Genomic DNA, 19,794 nt, shown 5'->3' with positions numbered 1-19,794 from the left:
ACCTGGTGGGAAAAGGGGAGAGGAGAGTACTTGTGCTTCCCCATTTCCAGTTTGCTCATTAACTACAGCTCTTTCAATGTTGAAATAGTTAAAAGTTTTGAAGTAAGGAGCAACATACATACTTACTTGCTTTGTGTTCCTTACAGATTTAAGCCCCTAGTGGGGTTATGCTACATTGCTATGGTCTTTATTATTTTTAGTGGGCTGCAGGTTGTGGTGGCCTGTGTGTAAAAAATGTTACAAGTTATTTTTATTTAATGCTTTAGTTAAACCCTTACTTGGTTCAGACTCATTGTTTCCCCACATGAGCTAGCAGTGTTGTGCCAGACTGCAGCAATTTCAGACATAACTAAACCAAAAATATTTAAATGATTTGACCTGGCATCTACTTAATTAGGATCAGCCGAATGAAATATCACTCCCAAAACATTTGTCTGTGGCAACACTAAAGAAAATGGAGACCAGAGCAGTATGAAGTGTACTACTTTATTTGTTAGAAGCAGTTTAATTACCAAAGGAATGCTCCATATAAAAGATTGCTTTAATATAAAAAAATGCAAATGCTTAAGTATTGCTCAACACTGAAGAATCGCTAGCCATCCAGACCTCAGTCTTTAGGTACAGTCTGAAATTTGCTAATCACAGTGTAGAGGAACAGGCAAGTTCTCAGAAGGATAGCTGAACCACATGGCAGGAAAAAAAAATCCTGCAATCTTGAAGGGTCTTCAGGAACATGCTTTGCTTATGTACCTCTTCAGATGGGCATTGGGAGGCTCAACTTCTTTCCTTTCAATACTGCAAGAGAAAAATTGTGCTCCATGTGGGAAAAGAATAGCAAATTGAACAAGCCTCTGTAGTGACGCTTAAATGGTGCCCTTAATTTTAAGGCTGCTTTATACATTATAAAACTACAAAAAAAGGAAACCTCTGTGTAGAGGATGACATTCCAACTAAATGAAATCTGGGCTGAGCGTCTGTCCTTGAAGCCTGGGCTTGGTAAGAGCCAAAAGGCCTCTAGCACTTGTCTGTTAATGACTTGCAACCTGTGGCCTTCTGATACACCAGTCAAGGATGCCCTTTGGGTGTATCAATTGTTTAACTGAAGACATTGGATTGTATATTTTTATTATAAACAATGCAAACTTGTGTATCTACTATAAAAGCTGCTTTGAGTCCCCAGAGTGGAAGAAAAGCAGGATAAAACGTTTTAAGTTGTCACGCATAGTAGGAACTCACAGGAAATGACCCCATCTTTTTAGTCGTTACAAGTTCTTAACAAATGGTGGTTGCTGCCCTGCTCATTCACTCCTCTACGCAATTTGAAATTTGTCGGGTTCAGAAGCTTAGAGTTGTATTTCAGATTGTCATGATGTCTACAACTCCAATTTGCCCAGACACCTGCATCTAGATGTCCCTGCAAATGGAAGCTTGATAGAAAGCTTCCCATTTTAGGGTATTTTCAGTTGCATTTCATGAGTCGGGTTCCAGAAATAACAAATGATATACCAATAAAAGACAAACCTATTTAGTGAGAAAGCTTCACGCAGCCTCTTTATCAGCAATTTTCACTCAAGATCTTACCTTTAGTAACGTAGAGGTAAAAAAAGTCACAATAAAAGATAGTCTGTACAACTCCAGAAACTACAGCAATTTGATCATAGTAGTTTTCTGTTTGGTAGCGCCAGATCCAGTTGGCTAAATAGAGGGCACGGTAGAGGCCTAAGAAGAAAAGATAGTGTGTAGTGATAGTCTCTGCCTCCCCTGTTTTGCTAATCATGAAAAGCTGCGGAAGTATAGCCACCGATTCCAGGTAAATTGAGAAAGTCCAGAGGACCTGAGGAAAGAAAATAAGATCAGGTTAGTTTACCAGGCCATAGAGCATAAGTTTGAGCTATGTTAGGGGCTTCATCAGGATAATTTTTGTATAAATTCAGATGCCACATGAAGGAAACTGCTGTGATCACCTGCATCTCCCCTGTAACACACACGGCTTCCTTACCTCTAAAGGAGTGAAATTGTGGTTTTCCAGAAATGACAGGCCTGTGACAGGGATCAAAAGGAATTCAAGGCGGAAAGAGTCATTCTCTTTGTCAAAGGTTTTACAGAATTTCCCGTAGATAAGGTACACAGTAATGTAGGCACAAATTAAGAAAACAAGCTGTGAAGGGAAAAGGAGAATAATAAAAAACGGCTTAGTCTTGTATTTGTCTTTTTTACAAATGTCTTTCGGGATTGATCTGGAAAAACCTTTGAATTTGTTACCTTTATTGCTCTTCAGCAATTCAAAGGCCAGACTACAGATTTGTTCTCATTAGCTTCTATTTTGCCAAAATACCTCCAGATTGGTATCTTTCTTGCAGTAGCCGCCCTACTGTGAAGTTTCTAGGAACTTGAGAGAACTAAGTCCTACTGTGAAGTTCCCTTTCTTGCTTGTCTTTGGACGGTTGCAGGAGGGTCTTGGCAATGTCTCTAAACAGATGCAGTGCTCCAGTAGGTATACTAGACAGGACAGCTCTGCTGATCATACACTGGGGGACAGGATTTGGATGGGCTTTGTCCAAATTTAAAATATCATTTGCACCTTTGTGATGGAAACAGGGCAGGTGGCAAAGGGGGGTGGGGTAAGGAAAATCCATACAAACTCTCGCCCTTACCTTCATGACAGTATTGTAGATGGAGATGAAATTTGTGAATAAATCAAGATAGCGGCTTGTAAAAACAACTGCAAAAAGTACTTGGCTTTTTCCTGAGATACCTGCAGACCACAAGAGAAAGTTGATAAAATCAAAAGAAGGGGGGGAACATCTTGGATTCTTGACAGGTCGGTAAAGATGCAAACTTAGTGGAAGGAACAGCTTTCCATCAGAGGTTTGTGTAAGTTCTTGTAGTTTTGGGGAGTGTTATTTTCTCAGAACTGACATAAAGAAAAATCAGAAATCTCTGACTAAGTGTCTAGGAAATAGTGTGATAATCAGAAGAGTCCAATCTCAGCAGATCTCCGAAGCTAACCAGGGTCAGCCGTAGTTAGTACTTGGATGGAAGTCCACCAAGGAAGTCGCTTTGTGGAAGCAGGCAATGGCAAACTACCTCTGAAAGTCTCTTGCCATGAAAACCCAATGGATTTGCCATAAATCAACTTTGATATGGTAGTTAAAAAAATATCTCTAGTGTGAACAGCATCGGACTGAGATAACTGCTTCTAGGAACTTGAGAGAACTAAATCCTGCTGTTTAATTTCTTTGTAAAATAGGCATTTGTTCTATACAAAGGTTTGTCAGCATTCTACAAGGCCCCATATATCCATCTCAGGTTGCAGTCTTGGTCTCTGAATTACATACAAGAACCTGTTTCCTCAGTCATTTTTTGCTAAATTTTCTCTGGGGAAACTTCACCCTGCCACTCTATAAGGTCATATGCCAAAAGTACTATGGGAAAAGGAACTACATTGACATAAATAAAAAGCACTGAAGCACTACCACAATTGAAGAAATAATTGCAAAACTGATTTCTGTAGTCAGTTTATTCAGTACAGTGTTAAGAAGTTTCGCCTCTGGAATTTACTTTGTGAAATAGCTCTTGCATAAGTCACAACTGATTTATAGCAGCCCCACCAAGAGGCTTCCAAGGCAAGTTAGAAGCGGAAGTGGGTTACCATTGCCTTTTTCTACAGAGTCTTAGCGATCGTCCATCCAAGTACTGACTAGGGGTGCACACCAAGAAAGTTTCCATTTTAGTTTTGGTTCTGGGGGCGGTCTGGAATTATTCCATTCCATTACTAGTTTGTTCTCAGTCAGCCAGTACAAATGATCTGTTTGTTTTTTCCGTTTTCATATGTTGTAGTCAGTTGCCCATGTGTTGGGCAGACATGCACAAATGCATACTGTTCTTTTCAAGGGGGTGGGGTGGAGAAATGAGGCTCTAGGGCAGTTGTTTTCACACTTAATAAAAAACAGCATCAACCATTAGTTTCCCTCCCAGTCTAAACCATCGATACACTGAGTTTTTCCTCAAGCACAGTAACACACACACACAACAGACCTGTTGAGGGCAAATATTGCTGGGTGGAACAGCAGCAGCAGGGCATTCCCAAGTAGGAGTGCTCCAGCCAGTACAGTGCAGCAATATTAAAAACAATCCTGCTCCATGTTCACTTTTTTTCTTTTTCTATTACCTTTGTATTCTGCTGTTGCTGCTATGTTTCATTATGCTTTGTAGTTTTGTTCCCATTATGAGGGACGAATCTAAATCTTTTTGATGCTCAGTGTTCCACTGTAAAATGAGGCATTGTCATTGCCAGTCTTCTCCATCACCAAGTACAGGGAAGTAGAATGATTGGCTGAATTCTCCCTGCCCCTGTTCGTCCAAACAAACCTATATTTTCCTCGTAAGTTACTCTTTTGCTGTGGGGGCAAGCAGGATTGTTTTTGAAAGGGGGGGAGTAAGTACTTTTGCCATTTGACTCCAAAAAAGAGAGCCCGGAAAGACTATGAAAGCAATCCTAAACAGGTCTACTCAGATGTAAGTGCCTCCCAGAGAAGAGTCCTTCAAATTGCTGCCTATTAAGTCTTCCAAATGAGGGGAGGAGTCTTCCCCTGCCAGGACCCAATTCTCAGGAAGGGAGAGAATTTCATTTCTTGGGTAGCTATGAGGTGGGTGCTCACACACATTGGTCTCATTCCCCCTTCCTGCCAGCATAGTTCAAAACAATGTCCCTCTCCCCTTGGAATCTGATTGGCACTGTTCTGGAAAACAAGCTACTGCCCGGTGAGGTGAGCCCAGTGCCTGTCTGCTGCTGGAAGGTACGAACCAAGGTACAGGGGGACGTAGTTGTGAATGTCCTGCATTGTGCAGGGAGTTGGACTAAATGACTCCTAGAGGTCCATTCCAACTCTGATTCTATGAAAACAAAACACACAAAACTTTTTGGTGAGGGGGATTTTTTACAATTTCGTTTCCTGGATCTGGTTCAGCATTCCAGAAGCTGCTTTAACGAGACAAACCTGTGTGTAATTTTGGCTCATTTTTTCCATTGTGCACACCCCTAGTACCCACCATGCTCTCAAGATCTGACAAAATCCGGCTATACCATGCTGCCTTCCCAAAGTGGCTCTTGGTGTTCTAGAAAACCAACTGTCTCTAGCAAAAAAAAAGGTGCAGGTAGGGTAGCAGAAACAACTAGTTGTGGAAGCACAGGAACCAGATTTACTGGCATGGAAAGGAAGAGGCAGAACTGGCAGAATTAGGCTCCAGTGTGGAATTGGCCTCATCTCACCTGAAGTCATCTCCAAGCATTTCTGAGTGTTACAAGTGCCTGTTCACTTTCCTGGCTGTGCAGACCCTGAGACTCGTGGGCCTGTCCTGTCAACCTCACTGTGTGGCTATTCCAAATACAAAATCCTATTACTTGTTTCTATAAAACCCTATTGTAGCAAGTGTAACTATCCATCTGTATCTGTCCCAAACACCCAGAATATGCATTTGCCACAAGCAGGAAACAGTATCTGGTGATGGGAACAAGAGCAGGCTCCTGCTATCTACCTGTGTAGCAGTTAACAATCCTCACCGTGGGTTTCCTGTTTAGTCCACTTGCTCTCAAGGGTAACAGGCCCAGCACAGGGCTCTTCCTATGTTGCCCTGCTGCTATGGAACAGCAGGGGGGAGGCAAGCCCACCTACTCATGGGGTCTTCCAGCAAAGCTGTAGGATAGAAGTATTTAAAAGAGTTTACGGGGTAGTTTGAACAGCCCTTGGCTGTTTTCTACTGTCTGTTTAAATTACTGGTTTTTAATTATGTGTTGTTTGAATAGATAATTATTTTTATTGTATCAATTGTTGCCACCTGCCTCGGGTTAGGAGGAACTATGTTGGGAGCAAGGTGGAGTTCATAAATATGCTAAATAGATAAATTAGTTCCAATAATGCAAGCCACTGTTGGTGAATCTCATCTCAGCCTTCTCTGCATTGGCATCTGCTCATCCAGCCAGGGTAACTTCGAGAAAAATTGAATTACATAAAATGCTAACCTATTAAATCTAATCAGTAGTTTTAAAAACTTGAAATACATTATAGAGCAGTTAGCACATAAACTACAGTTTAGTGTGCTTGTGAATATCAGTTCTTTAGTTTTTAATTATAAATCTACCTAGGAATGAAGCAGTAAGTGCTGTACCTAAGTTTTTTCTGATAGCTGAAAATTGCACTGGGGAGGGGGGAGTTTAAAATAGAAACCAAAAAGGGAAATACAGTATTTCAGCTGTATTTGGTGGATGCAGTATGTAGAATTCAGTACTATTATGCAGAAAAAGAAGAAACTGATATTTGTAGAGGAAAAGGCACAAAAATGACACAACTATAATACAGTTTCACTGGTCATTCCAAGAGTGTTGTGTAGTTGTTGGAGTGTGGTTATAGGGTCTGGGGGGGCACAGGTTCAAATCCTCATTGCCATGGAAGGTCACTGGGTGGCTCTTAGCCAGTCACTCTTTTAGCCTATCCTACCTCATAGAATGGTGTTTGAGGATAAAATGGAGGTGGGAAGAATGATGTCTGCCAATTTGGGTCCCCACTGGGGACATAAGCAGGCAATATAAATATTTCAAATAAATACTGCATAATGATTTTCCCTCCCTTCAGAGTTCCTCAAAATTTCAAGTAATCCATATCAGGCTTAATTTCTCCGTCTCCCCAAGTATACATATAAGCCGTTTCGGTGGTGTGGTTGAGAGTGATGGTACTCTAATCTGGAGAACCGGGTTTGATTCCCCACTTGATTCCTCCACCGGAAGCCAGCTGGGTGACCTTGGGTCACTCACACCTCTCAGGAGCTCTCTCAGCCCCACCCACCTCACAGGGTGTTTTGTTGTGCGGGTAATAATAACATACTTTGTAAACCACTCTGAGTGGGTGTTAACTTTTCCTGAAGGGTGGTATATAGATCAAATGTTGTTGTTGTTGTTATGAAGGTATTACATTTGCCATAATGGTGTGTATTATATAATATACTTTTGTCATAAATCCAAGCCTCAGCATTGTGCCTGGAGGAAAGCAAGCATCAATTCCTGTCAAGAAGGCAGAGGTCTAAACATATAAGGCCTTGTATGGGAAGGGAGAGTGTTCACTCACTGAAACTGAAAAGTAATGAGGCTGCTTTGGAGGGAGTTGATCCCGCTGTGGGGTGAGTCTAGGGTTACCAGGTCTCCCTGGCAACTGTTGGGAGGGTGGGAGGCGAGCACAAGAGCATGCACGCTCTTCACGCTTAGGAATCAGCCCAAAACACTATTTTGGGCTGATTCTTAAGGAATTGACCCTGGCGTAAAGAGTGCAGGTGTTCTTGCCACCCGTGCAGTGATGTGACTTCCAGTAGTGGAGAGTGCAGCGTGGAGTGCAGCGTGGAGGTGTGTATACCATTTGCCCAAGATGCCTGCTGGTGGCAAGCAGTTGCTGCATGGGTTGCCTCTGCCTGCCAATCACCAGCGATTGACAGGCAGAAAAGCAAACTGCGGGGAGTTTGCCCATGGACACCTGGCAACCCGAGGTGAGTTTGCCTTGGGATCAGGTATTGAGACCGAAACAGGAACCAGGTAAGGAAGTCACGTTAGGGAACTTTGTTGTTTTCAGCTGTCATCTTTTTTGTGAGTTCTGCCCTGTGTGATTGTAGTGTCCCTATATTAATTCTGCCCCATTTTTATAACTTTTCTCCTACTGGTTTATCTGCTATAGTATTTGTGTAATACTGTTTCTTGTTCACTCTGCATAGGCTCTTCAAGTCTCAAATTGTGCCACGCATCAGGGCCTGCCCTAACTAACAAAGAGGTTGCCTGGGGGCAGGGATTATGCTCTAGGCCCTTTCCAGTAAAGCCCTAGAATCAGAGCAATGGCAGTCAGTTAAGACTTTTGCCCACTCCAGGGCTGAAAAGGAATAGGAGGGAAGGAGGCCATGTAAGGAAGGAGGGAGGGATCCCTGGAAGGGATGTCCTGTCCACGGTAAAACCTGCATGGACTCACCTCTTTCTACAACTGTAATTGGGCAACCAAGGCAATCTTATACTCTCTGATCACGCAACCAGCTGCCTCGCCAGGGCTAAGAGTGTCATGGTTCTTGCAGTCCTTTGCTCAACCAGCAGAGAGGTCAAATGAGCAACAATAGCTGCAGGAACAAAAGCTTGCTTAGCAACCCTGGCAGACTCTCCCACAGCAATTTTGTAAACACCGTTGCCATCCTCTAATCACAAGATTGCTCATGATGATTCCCCCACATTAACCAAGCAGGGAAGATGCCAAAGAATGCATGGCAAAATCCACAATGACCCCATGACATCACAGAATGCAGGAAACAGACTGCGCAAACAACAAATAGCTTGAAAGTTATGCCGAAATGTCTCCTCAGTGTAGACCTCAAAGAGGCACTACGATTGTGACTGTCATCTCTAGCCAAAAACTCCAGGGCTCCTCACAGTCTGCAAGGAAACACTATTCTGCCAGGCTACCAGGGCAAGAAGGAATGGCATTCCAGCCCGCTTCACCTCTATAGCTCAGTTGACTGGAGGCATGCATGAAGAATCCCATGGTATTCCCCCAACTAAATCTCAAGTTCTACCATGGAAAAATGCTCTCAATGCATTCATTGGAACACTTGGTGCAACAATTGTCTCAACTAAAGTTGTATTCGTACCTGAGTGAGAGGAACGTGTGTGTGCAGTGCACACACCTCACTTCCCTAAGGTCTGATTTAAATGGAACACTGGCTGAAGCAAAATCATTCTCCTGTGGGACTTTGCACTTCTAGAGTATCTCGTTTAAATTAGGCAGTGAGCAACTGCATGCAGCTGGTTTTGCTCAGCACAGTTGAGCTAGGAATGCTCACGACTGAGGGAAGCCTGTACAGCGCAGGTGCAACCCAGCTGTTTTACCCCCTTCTGTGTGGACATGTAATGCCTGCCCACTATGAGATCCAGAAGAGAGCCTCAAACCCTAAGTTTCCAAGAGGAGCCCCGTCACTCTGAGCCATCTCTGCTCTGTAAAAACATTTGCGTGAGAGAAACATGGGAAATTGAAGTTACTTCTTGAGAGAGGCCAGTTGTAAAATGGTGGTTGCTGGTGTGACTTGAGACATATTAAAATTTCTTTCCAGTGACTCTATGTCTGCTGTCCAAATCAACCTCTTTTGCTATAAAAGTGTTTCTTTGGTCAAGGAAAAAATCACTTTCACCAAAAAAATCCTGCATTATAGGTAATGTTTTCAAAGTAACAGATGGAGCCATTTGTGAGGAAGCAGAGATCTCATTTGCGTGGTTTCAGGGCAGCTGGAGTCCTACAAAGAATGTCACTTTGCTTCTGCCTTCTGTCACTCTTCCATTTCCTGTCTTCCCTTCAGCTCTGAACTCTGTTAGCTTGTGACCTGCACCTGCTGCCTCCTTTGCTTCTCTTTTCTTGGCCTTTTTTTTAAAAAAAAAAAAACAACCCTCATCTTTAATATGGATTTTGTCCTTTCTCCTCTCACCAAAGTTTCCAGCCCATTTGGGGCCTCTTCTCAGTCCTCAATCTCCTTGACCTGTTTGCTGGTAATCCACCTTGAGTCTCAGTGAGAAATGCAGATTATAAATAAAAAAAATAAATCTGTACTTCAGCTGGTTTCAAATATGGCAGCCAGTTTGTTAACTGCAACACAGAGCATATTAGGTCAATGTTAAAATATTTTCTCTGGCTTCCAATTTGTTTCAAACTTGGCTTTGATAAACATAGCTTTGACCAGGATTGCTTATTTTCATAGGAGTCTGCCTATGCCGCAACATCATTTTCTAAGGCTCTGTTCCAGGGACAGGGGCTTTTTGGTGGTGACACCCATAACCTGCCCAGAAAAGTTTGCTTGGCACTGACTGTATTGTCTTTAGATTCCAAGTTAAAATGGTTTTATTTGCCCAAGCATCTAATTACTAATATACTTGGTTTCTTATAAGGTTGCCAATCTCCATGTAGGGCCTGGAGATCTCCTGGAATTATAATTAATCTCCAGACTACAAAGATCAGTTTCCCTAGAGAGGGTGGACTCTATGGCATTATATCCCACTGAGGTCCCTCCCCAAGCCCTGCCCTCTTCAAGCTCCTCCTCCAAATTCTCAAAAGAATTTCCCAACCTAGAGCTGGCATCCCTACCTCCCTTTTTGTTTGTATTTGAATTTGAATGCTTTGATACGCTTTTTAGACAGAGTTATGTTTTTTTTTTAAATTCTCTTGGCTTATTAAGTCAAGTAGAAAGGTGGGATACAAATGTGTTAAATAAATACTGATATGCCTTGAATCATTTGTCAGGCTTCCCTAAGTGCATGTTGTGCTGTCCTTGAGGACATCCCTGGGTTGGGTGGAGAGACACGTCTGAAGTTCTACACTTCCCAGCCATGGGATCCCAGCTCAAACTTGGATGACGGCATGCTGAGAGAGAGGGCTTAGATCTCCTTCCCCACCTAGGGTTGCCAGTCTCCAGTGATGGCTGGAGATATCCTGGAATTACAACTGATCTCCAGGCGGCAAAGATCAGTTTCCCTGGAAAAAATGGCTGCTTTGGAGGGTGGACTCTATGTCATTATACCATTCTGAGGCCCCTCCCCTCTCCAAATCCTGTCCTTTCCAGGCTCCACCCCCAAAATCTCCAGGAATTTCCCAGCCTGGAACTGGCAACCCTACCCCACTCCTCTTTCTTGACTTGAAATAGCTCAAGCAGTGCTTTTTGCTGTTGTGGAAAAAATATATGCAGACCTCAGTGGGACCCAAAGCATCCTCTGGCATTTAAGGTTGGGAAAATTGCACAGGGAGGAGGTCTAAACTTCCCACTGTATGTGTGCTGTGGTCCCAATCCAAATCAGGTCTGCACATGCCTGGGAAATGCAGAACTTCAGAACACATCTCTCCACCCAATATTATGCCATTTATGGGATACATTCTGTGGGTGTCCTTAATTGGCTAAGTTTCATTGGCCTCTTCAGGTACAAGAGACCAAAGGTCTCACTGATGAATCTCCTATATATTGTGTGGTCTTTAACAATGATGCTCTGTGTCTCATTGTTCAACCTCAGTGCAGAAGTGCAGAGAGGCAGGCTGCACAGAAATAATTCTTGTGTAGAATTATTTCTGTGCAGCCTGCCCCTCTGCACGTCTGCACAGACAGAAGGGACAGAAACTTGATTTTGTGTGCTCTTTTTCTACTACAAACCTATCTATTTATCATGACTGCAGGATATAGAAGCACACACCCATCAGGAACTGAGATATACTTGTGCCACTTTGCCACATCACAACATCGCTCCTCCCAAACACAGCCTTGATTCCTCCTCCAAAGTGGAAAAAAGAATTAGGGTGGGATGGGCTTGTATGTAGGAAACTCTAGTCACGCAGAGAGAAGTGTTTTAAAAGAGCCATCTGATGAAAAGAAGGATTTTAAAAGAAAAGTGGAGGTAAAGGCAATAAAATCAAGGATGAAAAGAATTAGCATTCAGTTGGGGCACTGAAAGCTTCCCCCAAGACCTTAATTTCTGGCTTCAGTGTATTTATTGGTAAGGCTAGAGTCAAAGGACTGCTCCAGGATATAGTATTGATTCAAGTGTTTAAAAGCAGAATCAAGACCCTTTATTATGTTACTTTTTATTGTCTCAAAATAACTTAACATGTAGATGGTCGCAAAGAAACATAACTTGTGACCCAAAACATGGAGGATGGAACGGGCTGCACAACTTCTTCCCACCCCACCCCCTCTTTCTAAATGGCATGCCTGCATTTTCTCCCATTTTATGTACAAGGCCTATATCAGCCTGGCTGGGGCAGGTTTCTGTTCACTGAGGAGAGTTCTGTGAGGGAGTGAAAAGCTGCTTCAGCTAAACTGTAGCATTTTAGTCCAGTGGCACCTTAGGGAACAGTAAAATTTTCAGAGTGTAAGCAACTGAGAGCGAGCTTCCTTCTTCAGACATAGTGTCTAAAGAAGGGAACTCTGGCTCTCAGAAGTTTACACTCTGAAAATCGTGTTGGTCTCTAAGATGCCACTGGACTAAAATCCTGCTGTTCTACTGCAGACCAACACGGCTACCCACCTAACTACTTTCAGCTAAACTGTGACTCTTCCATTTCTGCTGATTGTAATAGGGATTCTTACTTAGACGACAAGGTTGGACATTGGAGTTGTCCTTCTGCAGTTTTGATGTACAAGTACCCCAAGGTTGAGGATTCCTTCCCTTTGCGCCCCTCGAAAGAAAACTAACTCTGCTGAGGGGCAGGGATGTTTCAGGTAATGAAGAGACACAGAAAGAAAGCAGAAGTCACTACAAATTCCCACTTTACACGAAAATCAAAAGAAATCTGTACATTAAAAATGTTATGGGAATGCATAGTAACCTTTTCCGAGAGAAATCTCTGTCCCCTCCTCAGGAAGGATATTTGTTGACTGGAGTGGCCCTACATAAGTTATGGATTGCATGCAGTCCTGTTTTCTTATTTCTTCCCACCCTTATTTTATTTTAAGTCAGTTATGCTTTGTTATTCTAGTAAACTCCTAGTAAACATCTAAGTGAGTATTTTGGGCAGCAAGTTAATTCATAGCTTTGGCTGCTCCCTCCTTTCCCTTCACATTGTTTTTCCCTTGTCAGCAGGATGGAGGGAAAGGAGAACAGACTTACCAGAACAAGACTTTGATCTCCATATCTTCACCAGCAACATGATCATAGCTAATAGATGAGACACATCCCCCAGGATCCGAAATACATTCATTGTGACTCAAGAACACCTCAAAGGGGTTAGAAGGAAAACTGCATAAGTAATTTTGAGGAAGAAGAGATCTGTTTGAGCTTCTCTTAACTTTCTGGCTCCGTCCCCACTCAGATCTCAGACAAGGACGATTCCCTTCCTCCTTCCTCAACAGCTAAATGATGCCTTTCCATTAAATTTACTTGGTTATTTTGTAGAAAAGAAATAGCCTTTTCTTCTCCTGGTAGCACTGCGTTCAGATTTCTTCTCCTAACTGGAAATCTTCTACTTGTATTTAAAGCCTTGGTGTATTAAAACTAGTCTCTGCTTAGGCTAAAGAAAGTTCATTTGTTCTTCTGACTTGTGCGCTTCTTCTGTGGGAAGTTTCCTGCCTCCTTTAAGTTGATTTGTTCTCCTGACAGAATAGTGGAAGCACATCACAGTCTAAACTTACTGCAGAGTTCCAAGACCAGCACTGGATGACGTGGCGTGGCTGCTGCTCATATGGGTAGGGTGGAGGAAGAGGCGGGAACAAGGAGGCTGAGCTGAATTTTCTCCTGCATCCCTCCAGCTTAACTTCTCAGGTTACAGCCTAAAATGTCCTTAGAGAGGAAAGGGGGGGATTCCTTTTGCAGTTCCAAAGGGGAAAGTATCAAAATTGCTCCAGCCTTCCAAGTTGGGAAAGGCAGGTAGGAAAGGCCTGTCAGATCAACAGAGGACTGCTTTTCTTCCTTCACAACATTCTCCGTATTCTGTGCAAACTACTTTAAATTAAGTGATTAGTTGAGGCATCAGCGCCTGGTTGTTTTCTTCACTCCCAATGATTTGTCTTCCTTTCATTCCAGTGTATTGCTATCAAGAAATATTTCTTGGCATTTGTGGGTGTTTGACCCATAGTACTTGCACATGTGGGGAAGAGGGATATGCATACATGGAAAACACGGAATTCTCAGAAACTTTAAGAAAACACCAGTATAATTGATAGTGTCTTAGTGGTGCCCATGTTCCTATAATATGCACATATGTTAATCCATGCATGCACATACACCTGCATACAAGCACCTACAGTCATCCGCTGTCCTCTAGCAGCACCCTAAGTAGTGATCTTATCAAGCTACTTTCCATTGCATTTCTCCCTCTCTATACAGTTCTCATAACACCAGTCTCCAGTTCACAGGAGGGGGAAAGGCTGGGGTTCATTGATTTCTGCCTGAATATGGTTAAAGCTAATTGCACTATTGCTCCCATTTTCTGAATGGGCAGGGGAGGAGGGGCAAAACAATAAACCATTAAAAATAATCTGTGATAGGTCTTTCAGGGCTGTTCTGCACAGCGACACTTTCTTTCAGAAGCCCTGTTGTTGCTGTAGCTGCCATTGCAGCACAGTGGCAACGGGGCTTCAAGATGGTAGGTTTCCGCACATTCCCCACCCTAATCCTGTGGTGGCCATTCCTCTACCATGTCACTAGGGGGCTTTTTCAAATATTTGTTCCCAGTAACTGACTTGTACCATTTTACTGGTATATCACTGAGCCAATTACATACATTGGGGTGGATGGCTAATGCAGGGTCTGACTTTTCCTGCACTCCTGGCAGCCATCTAGGCTTTTCTGCGATCTTCCCCAAAACTTCACAGTAAGATTGCAAAAAAGCTGGTGAAAATCTGGAAGGTGCAGGAATCCATGATGATGTGGGGAAGCAGGGAAAACCCTTGCTTCCCACTAGCAACAAACCAAGGGCAAATATCCCATGTGGAAAATGTCACTATGAGGGATTTGGATTCTGTTTGTGTTTTGTGTTCAGCCCTCAGTTGTGATTTGTACAGTATGAGCTGATGGGTGTGCTCAGCACTTTGAGGGGGGAAAACCCCCACAAATAGCCCTACCCACTGTTCTCCACCACATTCCCTTTTCCTCTTTGCTGTACTGAGTTCCTGACAAAAATGTAGGGTATATATGATCTCTCCAGTGAGGACTGCTTATGCTCATTGGCCTCTAGAAAGTACAGAAAGTGGCAGCTGAGTGCCAATTAGGAAATTAAAAATGGAGAAAAAAAGATTTGGGGGAGATGTGGATCAGGGGCAGCTGGGTTCCCAATAGTTTATCTCCTAGGGTTGCCAACCTCCAGGTGCAGGCTAGAGATATCCTGGACTTACTAATGACTTCCAGGCAAAATAAATCAGTTTCCCAGGAGGAAATAAGAGCTTCAGAGAGTGGACTCCATGGCATCACATCTGCCCTAATCTCCCTCTTCTCCTCAAACTCCTTCCCAGGCACACACACCCAAATCTCCCGGAATTTCCAAACCCAGAGTTGACAACCTTACCCCTTCCTCCAAATTCCTTGTTACACTAAAAAGTAGAATATTCAGTCCTCATATCTGGAAAGTCAGAAAAGGGTATATTTCAGGTGTCTTAATGCATACCAGGTGTAGAACTTTCTAGAACAGATGCCCCCAAAACGTTGATCTGCCATGAAGACTTTAGTGAAGGCAGCCATGATCATGACTCTGGGATAGCCAATAGGCTTTCTTGCTACCTCAGGAGAATGAGTTAGGTCATTAATGTCATGTCAACACTCCAAGAGTGTGTGGCTGTGGCAGCAAGGCACCCTTCTGAGCAACCTCCCAGTGTGAGTCCATTATTAGTAGTCATATACCTTCCCCCTGTTTCTCAGCCTGCACATGCGTTCCTCCTCCCACCCCCACAGTTTTCCAGGAGCACAAATGAGTGTGTGAAAGAGTGTGACACAATCACAAATGCTTTTGAAAGAGCTGGAAACACGTGGGCAGTCAAACACACACATAAATTAGGGTGCTGAAAGGGAAATTTAAAACAGTTCCCAACTCTAAATATGGAAAAAAGCCCCATCAAAATCCCCATAAAGCTAAGAGGGCTTTTAAAAATCATTCATCTTTTAAAGATAAATACAGATCATTTCAGGGTGGGTTTTTTGTGTGTGGCAGTACTGGAACTGAGTACCACTGTCTTTTGGAGGATCTCCCAAGTTCTGAGGGCGAAATTGGTAGAAATCAGGGCAACTTTTTATATATATATATTGAGTACTCGTATTTTTTTGAACAAAAAAGCACAGGACCATTTACAAGCCAAGGACATAATTAGATACTTCTGGGCAGGCTTAAAAACTTGATTGCCCCTCTTAATTCATGAACAAAAGTGACAGGTATGATTCTAGATACATAATTTTGGTTCTGTCCCACAAGTTTTAGATATTTAACATTTTGAAAATCCTACTATTTCAAATAACGTGGAGGTAAGAAGGCATCATCTGTTCCCTACTTAACCGAAAACCCAGCATGACAGTTTGTCTCACAATAAAGGGGCAGAGTCAACAGAAAGTACTAATTCATATAAAATACATAGCTCACTTTCTTTACTCTATCTCTCTGGCTGAAGAGATAAGCAAGGAAAATTAGCAGAAAACTCTTAATGGCTTTGTCCCAAGGTACCTGAAGGACCAGTTCCATGCTTATGAACCTGCTTGCTGTATGAATTTATGTTTTTGGAATTTTGACTGCTAGTGATCAGTGGTAAGGACTTCTTGTCTGCTGCCTTAAACTATGGAACTTCATAATCCAGGAAGTACCTATGCTTGGGTTTTTAATACTTCGTACCATGTTAATTGTCTTTGTCTTAAATAAGCTCTGTTTTGTTAATTTACTGGCTGTCTTGGGTACTGTATGAGTAGAAAGACAGCCTAGACAGTTTGGTGTAGTGGTTAAGAGTGCAGGACTCTAATCTGGAGAGCCTGGTTTTAGTCCCCACTTTTCCACTTGAAGCCAGCTGGGTGACCTTGGGCTAGTCACAGTTCTCTGGAGCTCTCTCTGCCCCACCCACCTCACAGGGTGTTTTGTTGTGGGGATAATAATAACATACTTTGTAAACCGCTTTGAGTGGGCATTGTTGACCTGAAGGGCGGTATATAAATTGAATGTTATTATTATTGAATGTTATTAAATAAGTGTGTAATTTTAAAAAAAAGCCTAAATATTGAAAGTGAGTGCATAAGTTTGGAACAGATTTTTATCCACCCCAAACATATGAGGGGAATACTAGGAGGTGGGGGGATTATGAGGAAAGGGTTTTTAGAAGATGTATTTATTTTAAAAAGTAATTGGTGTTTAAAAAATGTCACTCAGTTTCATGATGCTACAAATTATAATAATGTAACAATTCAATTTTAAAAAACTAAAATTAACTCCTCATTTAGCCACTCCTATCTCTTAACTGGCCTTCCAAGCACTCCTGTATGCCTCTTAGCCCTCTTGCTCTTACATGCAGTCCATCTTGATCTTTGCTCTGTATGGTTTCTTCAGAGTCCTTTTTTTCATTAGCCTATTCTTATTTCAGTCCTCCATTCCTCCTGCCATTTTGTTCAAGCTTCCTGTGGGGCACTACATTTATTTATTTATTTATTTATTTATTTATTTATTTATTTATTTATTTATTTATTTATTTATTTATTTATTTATTTATTTATTTATTTATTTATGCTATTATAAGAAACAGCCTTCTGTTAGCCTTTTTAAAATATTAAGTGGTGTTTTCTCTGGTAGCAAGCTTTGCTTGGCTTTAGATTAGGGTGTTTTCTTGTACCTGCTGTTCAAGGCATATTATGCAGTGTAAGTCAAATACAATTAACAAGAGTGGGAGATCAACAGTGCAGAAATCTGAAAACAAGCAGAAATCTTTGGTTCTTTTTGCTCAGCCCATTGCTTCCATGGTACTCTTCCTTTAGCCAGCCTTCCTTCTGGACTCTTTAATTGCCTATTTTGCAGGACCTAAAACAAAGAAAGGACCTAAATGAAACTGAATACCTGACAAATTTCTTTCCCTCACAGAAGTGAGACCACAAACCTTCTAATAGCTTCTGTCCCTTTGTAGCTAGAATGTTCAGGAACACTATCCCGAAAGCTCAGCCCGTTAGTATTCAAAGCATCCCTGTCTCAAATGCAAAGATTTTGTGAGTTATCACTGACTAAGAACCCTGGAATGCCTGCCAGGATTTAAGGCGAGATCCTAAAGTGGTCAGATGAAAGCGACAGAGGGGCAAAGTTTCTTTCTAAACTGTTTGGATGAAGGAATTTTAGCAGGGAAAGCTCATCATGCCAGGGTGTGAAAAGTTCACCACTTGCCTCTTCCTCACAGGTGCCCTGTTCTCTGTATTGCATCGATTGCAGTCAACATAATGATTGGCCATCATCGCACGGCCATAAATTCAGCGTCAAACTAGCGCCATCTCCCGCTGAATGCTCACCTTATTCCGGCTCTCTTGCGATTTCGCCATTCTCCCCAAATCATGCTTTGTGACTCTATGTCATCTTTATCCACTTCCATGTGAATGCCCTGGATCGACTATAAACACTTTGCAACACCAAAACGCTCACTCTCCCCAATCATCTGTCTCACCTAACACTGATTCTCCTGCCCTACACTCCCACAAGCCCCAGCACGACCCGCAATTAAGCCTCAAAGTAATTTTTTTTAAGAAGTCAGCATTATGGCGCTATAGTGCTATAGCACTATAGTGCTATTCTGCCATGGGCGGTAAACCTCTGCTACCTATCACAGTTGGCTTTTGGGTTGGCCCAGCACAACATTGGTATAATGGAAGAGTGATATAGCACAAATATGCAAAAAAAATTTATTTAAGGGGCGGGATTTTTAGGGCCCCATTTCCGGAGGCACTTTGACTGACCGTCGAATTGCACTTTTCCCTTTTAATGTGACTGACTGGAAGCAGTCGTCAAAAGATGGGAGAATCCATTCTAATAACGATAACAGAAGAAACTATTTCTAGTGCAAAACTGACGAAATAAGGGCCCGTGTGACGACGGCCATTGTTTCCAGTGCTTTTGATTCAGTTTTTCTTATTATATAAGGAAAACAGGACAAAGAGCATGCCTTTATGAAACAGATGCTTTGCATTGCAAGATGGATGTGTGATTCAAGTTCTTAACCTTGGTGCCAAGGCCTTAGGCAGTCAAGTGACAAGCCGAGTGACAAGCACCAGTGCAGCAGGTGTCACTTTCCTTAGCGCTGCTATCTCCATGCCTGGCAAAGCTTCATCTGTGTATTTCTGCTAGAGACAGAGCAATTGCTTGTAGGTCCAGGATGAGATGAGATGAAAGAACAGGTGCACATCTATTTCCTTTCAAAGCTAACTATACACACATGCCCTAAGAACATCTTTTCCCCCTGCCATTTTTACCAGGCTGGGGCCTTTTATAAGGGGAGGGGCGGGGGAATGAGCAATGAAAATGCTCTGAATGTGACATCCATGTACCATCAAAATGGCTGAGGGAGGATGTGGGTGAAGGAAGGCTTGAAAGAAGGGGGAAGAGGCTTCCAAATTTGGAATAACTGAAAAAGAAAAAGTTGTCACATGAAGTGGGAACAATTAAAAATAAACCTTCTCATCCCCCCTCCCCTTCTTCTGCTGCAAAATAAGCTTGCAAAGCCTCACTCCAGGTGTCTCCCTGCCTCCTAAAATAATCCAAGATGCCGCTACTGTCTCTCTCTTTCTCTATAATGTTCCCCCCACCAGTGCCTTGGGTTTCCATGGCAACTGCAAGCAATGTCACTAGGGTGACAAGGAAGAGAAATATCTTAAAAATTAGAAGAGATTATTGATTGTTATTTGTTTTTATGATTTTCCAAATTAAGAGAGTTAATTATTCTCCTGCCCCCAACTTGGGATAGTAATTTTCATAACATGTTACCCTCTTAGAGCATATTTCCATCATATCAGTTGTGTCCTGATGAAACAATGGTGGGAAGAAGAAGAGAATGGTCCCTCTCTCCAGAAATGATTTCTTTCCACGACTCCACAGCATGGCAAGAAGCTGTTACTCCAAGTAGATGTGAGACCCTGATGTGCCTTTTGCTTTAAAATCATCTTTGTTGTTACTTGTTATAGTGGGACAATTTCACACATGTCATTGACTTAAAGCACTTTTGCGCATCTCTCCCACTGTTTGCCAGCATGCACAAAAAGACCAAAGCACACTTTTAAATATGCTTGTATCAGATTTTTAAATTAGTTAGTAG

General features: G+C 42.4%; 1 protein-coding gene across 1 annotated transcript; it reads right to left on the bottom strand.

Moving 5' to 3' along the window:
* Positions 1-472: 472 nt before the first annotated feature.
* KDELR3 (KDEL endoplasmic reticulum protein retention receptor 3) lies at positions 473-13,187 on the bottom strand. The gene is made up of 5 exons (XM_054988716.1): positions 12,659-13,187; positions 2,655-2,755; positions 2,000-2,158; positions 1,582-1,834; positions 473-795 (listed from the first exon to the last, which is right to left on the bottom strand). The coding sequence occupies exons 1-5, from the start codon at positions 12,747-12,749 to the stop codon at positions 755-757; spliced, it is 645 nt and encodes a 214-aa protein (XP_054844691.1). The 5' UTR covers positions 12,750-13,187; the 3' UTR covers positions 473-754.
* Between the last annotated feature and the right edge of the window lie 6,607 nt (positions 13,188-19,794).

Source organism: Eublepharis macularius, chromosome 9 (genome assembly GCF_028583425.1).
Source record: "Eublepharis macularius isolate TG4126 chromosome 9, MPM_Emac_v1.0, whole genome shotgun sequence".
NCBI classification, from domain to species: Eukaryota; Metazoa; Chordata; class Lepidosauria; order Squamata; family Eublepharidae; genus Eublepharis; species Eublepharis macularius.
This window is presented reverse-complemented; position numbering and strand designations above follow the sequence as displayed.

Bases quoted from the DNA above. Each gene is read 5' to 3' on its own strand.
- KDELR3 (XM_054988716.1), bottom strand. From the start codon at position 12,749: ATGAATGTATTTCGGATCCTGGGGGATGTGTCTCATCTATTAGCTATG. The intron at 2,756-12,658 runs GTAAGTCTGTTC...TGTGGTCTGCAG, and splicing joins GAGATCAAAGTCTTGTTCTG to GTATCTCAGGAAAAAGCCAA. The intron at 1,835-1,999 runs GTAAGGAAGCCG...TTCTTTCCTCAG, and splicing joins ACAATTTCACTCCTTTAGAG to GTCCTCTGGACTTTCTCAAT.